The following is a 15,331-nucleotide window of genomic DNA, read 5'->3' as shown; positions in this document are numbered from 1 at the left end:
TGACGTCTGGAGAGATGGTGTCTAGTACCATCCCAGCTCAGAACCTGGCTACATGCAAATTAGTCTGTTCCTGTCCCAGATAAGGACACAGAGAATTTTGTTAGGGAGTGTTCTACTTGCAGTGATTCTGACAAATCGTTGAAAACTTTGAGACCTACTCTTGGATTACTATCACTTCCAGATAATCCATGGGACCATTTGTGCAATGACTGGCTAGGGCCTTTTGAAGACAAAGATGGGAACAATAAACATATTTTAGTGGTCATGGATATCTTGTCAAAATGGCCTGAAGTGGATATAACTGATTTTTTTTTTTTTAAACTGATTTTTATTTGTCTGATCTCACATATAATGCATAGCCCCGAGAACCGGGGTCTTCTGCCAACATCAATAGAGTAAGCATATCATTTGCAGACATTACAGAACAAACTAACCCCCCCCCCCCCACTCCACCTCCCCCCCAGTGCGATGCTGCTAACAGAGAAATAGGAAATGCAAGTAAAGAAAACGTGCAAGGTCAGTTCAAGACACGCCACAGCATTACTAAATGTCCCAATGCCAGGGCGCCGGGAGAGCCGTCACATCAGGCGGAGGGTCCAAGTCCAGCCCCCGGTACTCAGCCCATTTCTTCCAGATATTGAAATGTTTGCCTGAGCACCCTCTGGCCAAAAATATAGGTTGCTCAAGTCCCATGCAAAAGTCCATGCCGCTTTTCCAGGCGGCCAGGGGCGGGGCATGCGGAGCCTTCCAGGCCCTGGCAATGTCCCTCTTAGCCATTACCAGGCCCAGAAGCTGCAAATGTCGTTTGTACCTATTGCCCCCTATGCCCTCCATAACATTTAGCAACGCCAACCTAGGGTCTCGTGGAAGCACCCAGGCCAGCACCTCAGACAGGCATCGAAAGACTCCCTCCCAAAACCTCTGTAGTGCGGATCATCCCCACACAGTATGAAGGAGTGTGCCCACGTCCGAGCCACAGCGGAGACAATCAGGGGACCCCACCATACCAGCCCTCCATAAGCGCTGTCTTGTAAAGTACGCGCGATGCAGGTATTTAAATTGGATTAAGCGCAAGCGGGTGGAGATCGCTGCTAACCGCGGACTTGCCAGAGCCTCATTCCAGTCCTCTTCCTGCAAAGCCCCGAGATCCTACTCCCACGCAGCCTTGAGTTTGTGGAGATCAGAGGAGCAGTGGTGCACCAGGGTCTGATAGATACGGGAGAGATTCCTATCAGGTAGGTCCCCCATAAACAATTTGGCCTCCAGCGGACTAAAGTCAGGGAGCTGCTCAAGGTCGGCTAAATAGGGAGTGTCGAAATTGTAGATATTTAAAAAATTTAGATCGGGGCATCTCAAATTCGTTCTGCAAGTCCTGGAAGGATTTAAGGGTACACCCTGTCATCACATCGCCTAACGTGGAGATGCCTATAGCATCCCAGCCCCGGAAACCCAATAGCGCAGGCAGTTGGGGCAGACGACCATTGGACCAGAGGGAGGTTTTCTGAGTGAGCACATTCCACCACCCCATTCTACGCAGCGCTTTCTGCCAAACGCAAAAGACCACTTGCGTGACCGAAGGGAGACACCGCCGGAGCGTAGCCGAATACAGCAACATGTGGACCGACGCCGAACCCATGAGGAACCGCTCCACCGCATAAGCCGGGTCCCCCCGGTCACTATACCACCAATCATTCAAGACCAGTAGGTGGGCCGCCTGATAATTCGAGAGCACGTCCGATGTGGCCAGGCCCCCAGTATATGTCGAGTGGAAGCATGTCCGCAGCGCCACACGAGCAATCCCCCCTTCCCACAGAAAGCCACTCAGTACCGAGTTGACTTGTTGGAACCAGCTGGGAGGGATCTGATGGGGATGATTTTGTAGTTGGTACAGGAGGCGGGGAAGCGCAACCATCTTGAAAATGGCCGATCTGCCATATATAGACAATGGCAAATGGGACCACGCCTTGATATCCTCGCGCGCAAACCGGGGTGAGGTCACGCTCGCGCGAAAATGCGGCGTCCTCTGATAAATACACCCCCAGATACTTCATACCGCCCGGCGCCTTCTGGGGGTCCGATGCCCAAGCCCCGACCCGTCCCTGACCCCCGAGTATCCACAACGTCGACTTAGTAGGGTTCATACATAAACCGGAGGTTTCGCCAAAAATCTGCAGAATACGCAGTAGCCGCGGCCCGAGCGGTCCAAATCGGTAAGAAAAAACAAAACATCATCAGCGTATAACGCGATTTTATCCACTAAATCCGCCGACCACCGAAAGCCTTTAAGTTGGGCATCAATGCGCACCCATGCCGCGAGGGGCTCCATGGTGAGTGCGTATAGGTAGGGGGACAGGGGGCAGCCCTGCCGTGTTCCCCTCCGAACCGAAAAGGAACGAGAGACTGCACCTCCGACTCGCAGCGAGGCCGTAAGATCAGTGTACAACAGCTGAGCATATGCCAAGATTAAGACCTCGCAGCAGAGCAAATAAGTACACCCAGCTCAAAGAATCAAAGGCGCGATCCATATCGGCCAAAAAGAGCGCCGCCCGCTCCCCCAGCCCCTTCCAAGCGGAGATCGCGACGTGAGCGTGCCTTATATTGTGGCGGGTGGCTCTGCGAGACATGAAACCGGCCTGATCAGGATGGACCAGGTCGGCTATGTGCGGTTTGAGCCTATTAGCCAGAACCTTGGCCAGGACCTTAGCCTCAGTGTTCAGTAACGATATCGGGCGGTAGGACGCGTGGCTTTCAGGGGGTCTGCCCGGCTTCAAAAAGACCACGACCTCGGCATGCCTCCAGTCAGGTGCGAGCAGCCCCCCCACCCCCCCTCGCGCGCCTCCTCCATCACCGATCGAAGTCGCGGACCCAGCTGCACATAAAAAAATTGGGCGGGGAAGCCATTGGGACCCGGCGCCTTGCCAGGCTTCAGCTCACCCAGAGCCGTACCAATCTCATCGTCAGATAACGGTTTATCCAAGGAATCCCGCACTTCATCGGAGACAGCCCGCGGGGGGAGGTCATCAATACATTTCTGAACCATATCAACCGGCAAGCACTCCCGGGGCGCGTAGAGGCCCTCGTAATAAACAGCGAAGCACTCCGCGATAGCCTTAGGTTCGAGTATAGATTCCCCACCAGGGCACGTAAGTTGGGGCAGCGGTTGGGAATGAAAGGTGCCCTGACAGAGGCGGTGCAACATTTTGCAGGATTTGTCCCCCCCACTGGTACACCCGACTACGAGTAGCCAGCCAAGCCTGTCGCGCTTCCTCCATAAGAACGGCTGTGTACTGTTGCTGAGAAAGTAGCAGCTGACGTCTGATGGGACCTCCATCCACCCCGACTCCTACGCTCTAAGTCTTCAAGCGCAGCCTCGCGCCGCACTAAGTCTCTCTTTCGCTCCATACGGGCTGCTGCGCACCAGGAAATATCTACACCCCGCAAGGTGGGTTTCAGGGCCTCCCAGAGAGTGGTAGGTGAGGTCACTGAACCAACATTGGACCGCAGGTAGTGATCTAGTTCTTTGGCCATGTGCCACCGGTAAGCATCCTGCGTCAAGTGCCAGGCAGACATACACCAGCGAAACGGCTGCCTAGCTGGGCCCATAAGGAATGTAAGGGCTACCGGGGAATGGTCAGACAAGGCTCTCTGTAAAATATCCGCCGAGTGGATCCTATGGGCCAACCCCCTCGGTACAAAGATGTAATCCAATCTAGAAAAGGATTCATGGACTGCTGAAAAGTATGAGTAGTCCCTACGTGAACCATGGCGATACCTTCACGCATCAATCCAGTCCAGACCAGTCACCAGAGCATGGAGTTTGGTGGTGGTGGTGGTGGTGGTCCCCACCTCCCCCTGGCGACCGCTCCCACTCGCCACCTATCACTACTCAGGTCCATAACATCGTTCCAATCTCCCCCAACTATAGACAGGACATCTGGTATGGCATCCCAAAGGGCTGTGAGTCTCTCCACAAGAGGCCACTGCAGAGGGGGCGGTGCATATACGCTACCCATGGTCACCCTGTCCCCCCCTACCCTGCTCTGCACAAAGACATATCGGCCCTGCGGGTCAGTCCAGAGTGTATCATGCACATAGGAGATCCTACGATGTATAAGTATAGCAACCCCCCTAGACCCCCTCACAAAGCCTGAGTGGAACACCTGTGTGTACCCAAATCGCTGGAGACATGGAACCTTAGTGCCTATTATATGTGTTTCCTGCAAGAACAAGACATCCACCCCCGTCCTCTTAGCATATCGGAAAACCGCACCCCTCTTCACCTTGTCCAACACCCCTGTCACATTCCAGCTCAAAACAAGCAAAGATCCGGAGCTCACCGGCCTACCGTCCCCCGCAGCAGACATAGGGTCAAGTATGGACATAGAGAACATGTGTCCTGATGACTCAGCACATCAACCGCATCGCAAACACAGAGCAGCATAACATGCGCAAACAGTCCCCCCAACTCTAACCCAGAATAGCAACCCCCCCATCCACCCCCCACCCTGCACCTCCCAAACATGGAAGCACCTGTCACGGTTGGAGCGCAGCCCGATCCCCAACGGGGGAACATGAACCCCTCCTCCCAATGGATCCCGAGCAACAACCCATCAACAGGGTTCTCACTCCCACCCACCCAAACCAACTGGGGCAGGCTCCAGCCCGAGTATCTAAGCACCTGAGCGTCTATTATTGCAGTGCACACAGTTCAGGACGGGAGTCCCACACATCAGGGAACGTCCTGGTGTCGTTGCTCCGGAGGCAGATCCCCCTGGCGTGACGCGGAGCCAGAGCGCGAGCCACGGCCAAACGTCGACCCCTTGCCACAACGCTGCTGACTCCGCAGGCCCTCACGGGCCTCCCCACCGGAGGAGGAATCCGATTCACCACCTGGAGCCGTGGTGACGCAAAGCTTCAGTCTCGTCGGTCCACTGGAAGACCTCCTCGGGGGAATCGAAGAACAGCGTGCGGGACTGGTAGATGACCCGCAATCGTGACGGGTAGAGCAGAGCATACTGGATGTTAGGGCCCCGGAGACGGGCTTTAGCTGCAAGGAAGGACTGGTGTTGCTGCTGCACCAGCCGCGTGTAGTCCGGGAAGATCAGTATGGTGGCATTGTTGTATGCGAGGGGGGCCCTTGACCGAGCATGTCGCAGGATGGCGTCGCGATCAGCATAGTTCAAACATTTCGCAATGAATGGGCGTGGGCGCGCCCCGGTAGGGGGTTTCTGCATGAGGGCCCAATGAGCCCGTTCCACAACGAAGCAGCGGGATAGAGCGTCCGAGGGTAGCCAGCCCTCCAACCACTGAGCCAGAAAGCGCTCTGCGTTGTTGCCCTCACATTCCTCCGGAAAACCAAGAAAACTGGGGTTATTCCGTTGTGTACGCACTTCCGCATCTTCAACCCGCATGGCGAGGCCCTTCTGAATCTTCTCGGCAACCTTTTTCTTGAGCACAGACACGTCGTCCTCAACTTCGGAGACGCGGGTCTCCGTGCCGGTGATTCTTTCAACAGCATTCCGTAGATCTTGGCAGAGCAACATAACATCAGACCCAACGGCCCCAATCTTGGCGTCAAGCATGTTCCTTGATTGCGTAAAGGCCGCCATTAACGCAGCATTATCGGGCCCCGCGTTGTGCGGCCCTCCACCTCCCGCCGCTTGGCCCGCTTCTGTAAACTTATCAAGGGTCCCCTGCTTAGTATGTCCGCCACCTGGTGCACCCCGCTTCATGGTGCCCGTAGATGTAATGCGTGGGACGGAGCTCCTCACAGCGACACCCTTTAATGCCTGCACACCGGAGATCCGAGGGGCCAATCTGGAAGGCCTCGGCCCGGTCACAACTCCAGACAGGGGACCCCACCACCGTCAGCACGCTGTGGCCCGAACCGACCACCGATGCACACCCTCAGGGGTCCCAGTTGCTGACAAATAGCCCCTCCAAAGCAATGCGACCAGCACACCCCCAGGCACCACAGCCCGACGAGGCTGCCGAGCACCCCGAGGGCCACCACCACACCACTAGGCAGGATATATGGAAGAGAGGGGGGGAATCGAGCAGGCGCCACACCCCCGGGTCTCAAATCCCTAGCCCCTCTGCGACCAACTCACCACTGCAGGCCGGATCAGCACCAGGAGTCCGCGGCCACGAAGCACCAGCCAGCCGCCGTCACACGCCACATAGGATCCCCCAAAGGCGGCACACGCAGTCCGGCAAGGCACTCCAGAGTTCACAGGGTGGGGCGGGGAGGTGGGAGCAATCCAGCGCTGTCCCCACTGAACTGCCGCAATCCTCCACTCTATGCCCGCGAGACCAGGGTCCCCACCAGGCCAAAGTCACCGGATCCTTGAGTCAGCTGCACTGCTCACAGCGGCGGGCCAACTCGGCAATATGGCCGCCGTCCTTCATAGGGCCGGCCGCCTCTCCAACTCCACACGGCCGGCGCAGGCAGTCCGGTACGCCGCCGGATGCCTGGTGAGACCGCCAGCCGCCTCACGTTCCTGCGGACCGGACCCTCCCGGGCCGGGGGGGGGGCCGCAGAGCCCCGCGGCCCACGGGGTACCAGCGCTCCGCCGCCAGCGCAATGTTCACTGCCCCGGCAGGAGGCAACACCACAGGTCCCGGCTTCAGCCTCCCGGGCGAGCACCAGGCCCGCCTCCGCCGCAGATCGCCGTGCTGCGCCCCAGCAGCCCCAACAGACAACCGTGGGTCATCCTCGACTAGCGATGAGGCACCGGAGAGCAGTCAGTCCAAAAAGCGAGCTCAGGTGAGGATAGATGTCAGGATAATTACGGGGCTGGCCGGAGCAAGCCTAAAACGCTGCCGCCATTGCTGCCGGCCAAGCCACGCCCCCCATAACTGAAAATTTGGACTCAAAACATGTTGTACATTTTTAACAAAGTCTATATATTAGAGAAGGTATTCCAAAAAAAACTTTGAGTGGCAATGGTCCTCAATTTACATCTGAGAGGTATGAGAACTTTCTAGAAAGGAACGGAATCTGTAAAAAGTGCACTCCCATATATAATCCAGCTGGGATTGGTTGTATCGAAAGATTTAACAGAGTTATAATGGGTAGTGTTCAAGCTGCAATAAATGTTGGCAAGGATTGGGAAAAAGAACTTTTATCTACATTATGGGCTTATAGAATCACCCCGACTGGAACTGGTTATAGCCCATTTAGCCTTTCAGCAAAGATAATGTGGCATGGAATGTAAAAGAAATTCACAGCAAATGGTCACCAGCACTTGTGAGATCCAATTTGAGGAAAATGCATGATTCTGGAAAAAATCAATTCGATAAAATGCACAATGCTAATGATTTTAAATTGAAAACTGATTGGGTTATTGGGAAGTTTCCAAACAAAGTTAGAAAAGGTCAAAGGAAATATTCTTCACCTTTACAGGTTATGTTGCCTTATTCCAAATCGGCCAAACTTAGTGATGGGAATGTTTGGCATTATAACAGGATGAGTTTGTATAAGAGTTCTAACCTAACTGAAAAAGGTGTGGCTTCTTCAACTTCATTTTCTTGGATGTGGGATGATGTTATGGATTCTAATCCTGCTTCCAATAGTCTTTCAAGTATAAGTAAGCCATCTAGCACAGTTTGTATGTCATCCTCTAGTGTTTTGGATTCTCATGAACCTCATTCTTCAAGAGATGGTTCTTCCCTTCCTTTTGACGACAATGTACAAAATGTGTCTAAAACAACTCGAGCTGGGAGAGTTACAAAAGTACCAGTTAAATATAGGAGTTATGTAATGTAGTTTTATTTGTTTTAAGGGAGGATTGGGGTGTTTTGGAATTTAATTTTACATTTCATATACATGCATTCTGTATAATTTTCCTTATCTATTGTTAAACTAGATTCTTACTTGTACCAATGTTATTCTGCAGTACACCATTCATATTCTTATGTTTATAGTTAAGGTCTTAGACTTTTATATATTTATTTATTACCTTAATTTATTTTTAGAAGTTCTATAAAGAAAGGAGATGTGGCATCCCGGCATTATGGTGTCAATAGTTACAGGTATGTGTACCTTGTACATCATTGGGTTATGTCATAGGATTCCAGAATGGTGGGGGTTTAGTTATCAGTTGGGCATCGTTGTGTGGAGAGCTTCCCATTGTACCTGCTTGCATTAAATATCTTTATTAACATATACCTTGGAGCAGTCATCATTACAACCGCTTACATATTGAATAAAGGCATGCCTTTTTGTATGCTTCGCCCTTATCTGTCCGTCCTGCAACTTTGGAGCCGTAAATCCTTTCCCATGGAGGAGATAGTATTGACCGTCATTTTTTTTTTAATTGAAATTTTGAGTTTGTATTTTTTATCTCACAGACTCACACTGGACATATTTGTGCAATAAAAGCCAGAGAGAGCCCCTAGATAATGTTCGGTATGTCAAACATTCTGATATTTATTGGGGAAAATGTCTGGTAAATACGAAGACATGCAGATTTTGGTAATATATGATAATTATTGCTCACAGATTGCGTACACCTCGGGGTCGGTTTTTATAGTGTGTGATAATTATTGTACAAAAAACAAGCCACTCGTAATGAGGTTTTAAGGGAAATGCAGTTCTAATAACACTGACAGCAGAGATTTTCTCTAAGTAAATTTAATTCCATAATCAAACCCCGCTTCTTATTCCACCAAGGAACAGATTGCTAAGGTTTCATTCTAAACAAAGATGCAAATCTAATGAAACTATTGATGTACAAGACAGTGCAAGAGACACAAATCATAGTTAATAGCCTTCATAGGAGTTGCCACGCCCAAAACGCTCAGTAAATGGTGTAGTTCCATTTTAGAATCATAGTGCCCCGACTAGGAATGCATTTCCTTGCTAGTATTACAAGCTTCTAATTAGGTGCACATTTCCGTAACAGGTTCACAATTCTCAGTTGCGTAACATTACCTAGCCAGTGAGTATAACCATGCCCTAGTTACAGATACGCGAGGTCATAGCAGTGTCACAATACTCAAGTGATGTACACATATCCATGGTAGCATCATAATAACCGAGTTCGCTATAAATTTCAGTGCTTTGTTCACAATGCCTCAGCTAGCTACATATTTGTGTTCCGCTCTTACAATTCTGCAGTGCCATAAGATTTTTACACCACTGTCACAATGCCCCCGTTAGGTACACATTTCTATGCCAGCATCACAATGCCGTAGTTTGGCACACACTTCTATGCTGAGCTCTCAATACCCAGTTAGGCACACATTTCCATACCAAGTTCATATGGCCGGGATGCCCGTCACCCCCTCCCAACACAATCCCCAAGGATGGGAAGTCGGACACAGCTTCGAACTTTTGGAAGGCGGGAGGGAGTCACCCTCCCGGCCGTATTTATTAAAATATGAAACAAAATTTAAAACATTAAATAAAAGTTTCATAATCATGTACAATTTTCATTTATTACATTTCGATGAAGACATGTTCTTTGGCTAACCTTAACAAATCTCTAATACAAAGGTTTCCTAGCCGAGTCTAACATCCTGCAAATGCATACATTCTAAATTAAAATTGTACATCCTAGCATTAAGGGCCAACGGCAAGGTCTTAACCGGTGTCAGATCCCTACTACCAAAAACTCTCACCTCACGGTGTGAGTGGCGGCCGCGCAGAGGACTGTACCCTCCTTGCCAACTCTAATTTCCCTTGTCTTGTCGGGGGCCCTCCTTTCCGCTCGACGCCATCTTAAGGTCGTCCGAGCACCCGTGTGAGGTATCTGTAGGAAGGACAGCGTGGACTCCCCCCCCACCCCCACACTCTCTATCACATCCGCCGTCGCGGATATCCGGGCCCCGGGAAATTCGTAGGAGGGGCATATAGCCGCCTCCTCCCCTGGAAGGGGCCTATGGCCGTCTCCCCTTAGGCGACCCATCCTTAGTGGGTGCCGCTTCCCAGTGGGAGGGGCCAATGGCCGCCTCCCCCCGGGCGATCCCATCCATATTGGGTGGCGCCCCCCTCTAGGGACCTTGAAATTACTGCTCACCGATCATGACCTTACCGCCCAACCAAAGAATAAATACGACATTTGTTCACCTACTAAGGAAGAAAATATCAGCCTGTCCAATTGTATCAAGCTATCTACTCGTAAAAGAAAAAACAGTAACCTACAGACAGAAGTCACATCATCAACTCGACATTCGTTTTCCTTCTATACGGAGGGAAAAAAGGGGGTTATCAGAGCAAAACTTTATTGCAAAACCAAACATTGCCATAAGGGGCTGGTGGGTGGGTCAAAATTGCTCCTTGTTCCGTCGGGGGCTCACGAGCAACGAGTGGGTGCAGCCTTCCAAGCACAGGAACAAGAGGGCGCTTCTTCGGATTCCCGCTCCATTTATTCTTCTTCAGGAGGGCGTGTACCCTCCCCCAGTACGCCTACTGGGTGTGGCCATCGGTGTAGGTGTCTAGGACAACCCCTCTTGGGCGGGAAAAGGCGCGCCCCGGCTACGCCTCTTCGGGCATACCAGCCGAGACACGCCTCCCGCCCAAAACGGTTTCCCGGGAGGATCGGTGCACCCAACCATACGTTCGGGGGGACCGAGTGGTCGCCCCTTTCCATATGGCCGGGATGCCCGTCACCCCCTCCCAACACATTCCCCAAGGATGGGAAGTCGGACACAGCTTCGAACTTTTGGAAGGCGGGAGGGAGTCACCCTCCCGGCCGTATTTATTAAAATATGAAACAAAATTTAAAACATTAAATAAAAGTTTCATAATTATGTACAATTTTCATTTATTACATTTCGATGAAGACATGTTCTTTGGCTAACCTTAACAAATCTCTAATACAAAGGTTTCCTAGCCGAGTCTAACATCCTGCAAATGCATACATTCTAAATTAAAATTGTACATCCTAGCATTAAGGGCCAACGGCAAGGTCTTAACCGGTGTCAGATCCCTACTACCAAAAACTCTCGCCTCACGGTGTGAGTGGCGGCCGCGCAGAGGACTGTACCCTCCTTGCCAACTCTAATTTCCCTTGTCTTGTCGGGGGCCCTCCTTTCCGCTCAACTCCATCTTAAGGTCGTCCGAGCACCTGTGTGAGGTATCTGTAGGAAGGACAGCGTGGACCCCTCCCCCCCCCACACTCTCTATCACATCCGCCGTCGCGGATATCCGGGCCCCGGGAAATTCGTAGGAGGGGCATATAGCCACCTCCTCCCCTGGAAGGGGCCTATGGCCGTCTCCCCTTAGGCGACCCATCCTTAGTGGGTGCCGCCTCCCAGTGGGAGGGGCCAATGGCCGCCTCCCCCCGGGCGCTCCCATCCATATTGGGTGGCGCCCCCCTCTAGGGACCTTGAAATTACTGCTCACCGATCATGACCTTACCGCCACAGGCCGGATAGTTGACCGGCTATCCGGCCCCCCCGAAACTCCTCCTAAAGGTCATGCTTCCTCAAACCCCTTAGCCATGCTATGAAGTCTCCTATGAGTAAAACATTCCCCTCCCGGGACAGGTGAACCCCATCATTCTGATACATGTGATCACTCCGAATACACCCATGCGGAATGCTATGCATCTGCGCAGAGCGAAACAATCTACCAATCTTGTTGTTAACCTTCTTCACCGAATGGTTCAGTGCTGACACTGAAAGGCCCCCCCGCCATACCTTTCTGGGAATCATGTGGGACCAGGCAATCGTGCACCCCGGGATTCTTTTAGCCAACCAGCTAACGGCAGACAAAACTTGCTCGAGTAATACTCGTCTACCCAGTGTCACCAAGTCATTGCCCCCAGGTGTACTATGACTACAGATGGCGGTGACCTCTGCCGCCCTAAGAGACCCTCAATGAAAGATTCGAATTGGTCAATACAGAGCCCGCCCCTTCCGTGGAAGGCCACTCTGTACCCGTATCCCCCAGCTGCGCGAGTCGCGTCACCTGCTTTGAATACGTCCCCGGCCCGCCTCACATATGAGTGGCCCACGACCCAAACCACTCTCTCCTCAGACGGTGATCCATGACCGCAGGTCCCCTGGTACTGGGTCGACTGTAAATTCCGCCCCGCATGACATGCTCGCGAAACTGTAATTCAAACAGAAGACAAGAAGCATGAGTGCATGTTACTTGACTTCACAACATGTGCAATCGCACGTACCTTTTGAAACAATTCGAGGACCATCGTCCCAACTGCTTCACTTCTTCTGCACTCTGACCCCTGGCTGTAGCCTCCGTAGCAGCCCCTATCCTAAAGGAGTGGGTCCCAAAATCGCACGGGTCCATGCCCGCCGCAGCGATTGTCAGTGCTAACACCCTCTGGAACTGAAACCTCGTTAGTGGGGTGCCATCGCTGTGCCTCAGCAAACTCCCCCCCCATGTATCCGCCCTCAGTGTCAAGTATTCCTCTAAACACATTATCGGGCACGAGGGGGACCCTTGCATGCGCTGGACAACAACACTGCTTCCCATAGCTCCCTGGTCAGTCTTGGATCTAGCTATCGTGACTACCATCGAATCACCCCTAATTAGGATGTGATCCCTACACAAGCCTCCCTTCACATCTTTCTTATTCCTTGCGACCAGTTCGCTCACCCGCATTGCCCCATGGAATGCTAATGTGAAAGCTGCCCGGAACAGAACTACTTCAAATTGGGAGGAGCATGTCGTGACTAGCTTCGCCAAGGGTAGGGACAACCTCTCTAAGCCAATCGGGCGCCTCACATCTTGCTTGCGACCCTCGAGGCGCTGCCAGCCACGAAGGGCTTTTTTCGCCAAAAAGGAACCTGTTGGGTCTTTGATGCCATGCACCTGCGCCATGAATGAGATGGCCGCCCTGTGCCTATTGGCCGTTGCCGCTGATCGGCCTTCCCTATGCAGTGCTACCAGGAAACCTAGGAATGAATCCTCCTGACCCCAGTTCTGATTCCCTGTCGGGCCCAAAAATGCACAATAGGATCGAAACGCTCCTTCGTATGCCTTCCTCGTCCTGGGGGCTAAGCTTGCTGCCACGAGGTCTTGTAATCCGGGGCACCGATTAGCCAGAGTGCTTCGGGGAATGGTGCCGCCGCTAGGTCCGCTGTAGGTAGATAACACCTGAACGCCTGCATATGTGAACGAGAGAGTGCATCAGCCGCATGATTCAGTACACCCGGCACATGTTTCGCCCTGAACTGTACATTCAGTCTCATGCAAAGCAGCACAACCTCCTTTAACAATCTCAAGATCCACTTGCAGCGTGCTGCCTGATTGTTAATGCATTCGACCACAGTCATATTATCAGACCAAAATACCACAGAGCGGTCCCTGAACTCGTCTGGCCATGCCCTCAGAGCAACAAAGATAGGGAATAGCTCAAGGAACCCTATGTTACCTGTGAGACCGCTGGTGTGCCACCACGTCGGCCATGTTCGCGCCGACCATCGATTACCAAAGATGGCGCCAAATCCCACGCTCCCCGCCGAGTCAGTCCACAGACCCAGCTCGTCCGAAGACGCCGGCGGCTTGTTCCACACTACTCGACCGTTGAAATCCGCCAGAAATGCCAACCAAATGCGCATATCCTGGCGAACCTCTGCAGACAGTCTCGTGCGGTGGTGCCCTTCCTTGAGACCAACCATAGCTTGTGCAATAGAGCGTGAAAAGGGGCGGGCCATTGGTATCACTCTCAAGGCAAAGTTAAGCTGACCCACTGCTTGCTGCAACTGGTGCAGGGTCACTTTCCCCTTACTAAGGCAAAGTTCCAGAGAAGCCCTAAATTTAGCTACCTTTTCCACTGGCAAACGGAAACATCCCTCCACGGAATCGAGCTCAATCCCCAGAAACTCCAGTGAAGTAGATGGTCCGACCGTCTTACCTGGTGCCAATGGGACTCCAAACTCACTCATGAGGCTGCAAAATTCCTGTAGCGCCTGCGCACATCCCGTGTCGCCGGCTGCTCCCAAGAACAGAAAATCATCTAAGTAATGCATAACATGCTTATGCCCTGTGGCCTCGGTGAATGCCCAGTCTAAAAAACAGCTGAATTTTTCAAAATAAGCACAAGAAATGGAGCAACCCATCGGCATGCATTTATCCATGTAAAAACGCCCTTGGAACGCAAAACCTAGCAAACGCTGATCCTGTGGGTGTACCAGGAGCAACCGGAACGCTGATTCGATATCAGATTTCGCCATCAGCGCCTCGGGGCCCAGGCGATTTTACATGGTGACGGCATCATCGAATGATGCGTACCGCACTGAACAAACTTCTGGGTTAATAGCATCGTTTACTGATAAACCCCTTGGTGCAGACAGATTATGGATCAACCTAAACTCCCCCGGGTCCTTCTTGGGGACCACCCCTAATGGGGAACAGATGAAATCCGCCACCGGCGGGTGCTGTAAAGGCCCCGCCACTCGGCCTAGGCTCACCTCTTTAGCAATTTTTCTCTCCACTACACCGGGATTATGCTGTGCCGAAAGCTGGTTTTTACAAAACGGTTCCCCACGAAAATCCCCCGCCGGGATGTGGAAGCCATATAAGAATCCCTTCCTCAACACCCCGGCAGAGACATAATCAGGGTATTTGTTTAACCAGGGAGTCATAGCCATTAGATCAACGGGAGTAGGCAATTGCACGCTACAATCCGCCTCAGTCTTGTTTGGGCCCTCCTTTACCTCCTGACCCGCTATTCTTCGATCTGCATGAACTCTCCGGGTAAGAGGAATTCCCACAACCCGCACACACATGCTTGAACCTACATGTACCTTGCGGTCTGTTACAGTTGCCCCTATTGAAGCCCCAACAGACCCCCCGCTTTCCACCATTCCCGCCACCATTCCCGCCGGTTCTCGGCTGGTGATCACCACCGGTGCCTGCACGAAAGGGCACCGCGGGCTTTTGGCGGGAAACACCCGACCCATTCCCGCCTGGCGAGGTTGTCCCTGTCGCCCCAGGCAGGAGCTGCTTATGCCAAGAAATAGAGTCGAGGCAATCCCATGTCAGAGAGGAATCATACTCTTTTGCTTTACGGAATTTCATGTCGTAACCTTTCCATTCGTCCCCCTCATACATTCCGTAAAAATCCATTATACGTGCCTGATAACAAGACAGTTCGGTCAATACCTCGGGTTTACGTTCACCAATAATCGCAGTAAACATTGCAAAGGCCTTTGCCCAATTCGTTATCGTCTCCTCCACCCTGAACTCCGCCATCTTGGCGCGCCAGACGCTCGGGTGCCATAGATCTTTATGTGTCTTAGCATATTCCATCTCGCGATGGTCAGTCAACAACGAAAACATATTGACATACTTGTCTGCCCATATCATTTCTTTTGTGGCCAGCGGTATATTTTGAACCACCCTTTCCCGCCTTGA

General features: G+C 52.1%; 1 protein-coding gene across 2 annotated transcripts in view; it reads left to right on the top strand.

The window, feature by feature from the left end:
• LOC147717620 (E3 ubiquitin-protein ligase TRIM39-like) overlaps positions 1-15,331 on the top strand; it is a 587,574-nt gene that overhangs the window by 447,644 nt on the left and 124,599 nt on the right. The window contains exon 6 of one of the 2 annotated variants that reach the window (XM_086920535.1): positions 7,978-8,034. The exons of the other annotated variant lie outside the window; for it this stretch is intronic. Within the exon in view, the coding sequence (XP_086776661.1) occupies positions 7,978-8,034 (57 nt within the window). The remainder of the gene's footprint in view (positions 1-7,977; positions 8,035-15,331) is intronic. 2 annotated transcript variants of the gene reach the window in all.

The sequence above is a fragment of the Lissotriton vulgaris genome, chromosome 5 (genome assembly GCF_964263255.1).
Source record: "Lissotriton vulgaris chromosome 5, aLisVul1.2, whole genome shotgun sequence".
NCBI classification, from domain to species: domain Eukaryota; kingdom Metazoa; phylum Chordata; class Amphibia; order Caudata; family Salamandridae; genus Lissotriton; species Lissotriton vulgaris.
Note: the sequence above shows the minus strand (reverse complement) of the source record. Positions and strands in the feature narration are given on the sequence as shown.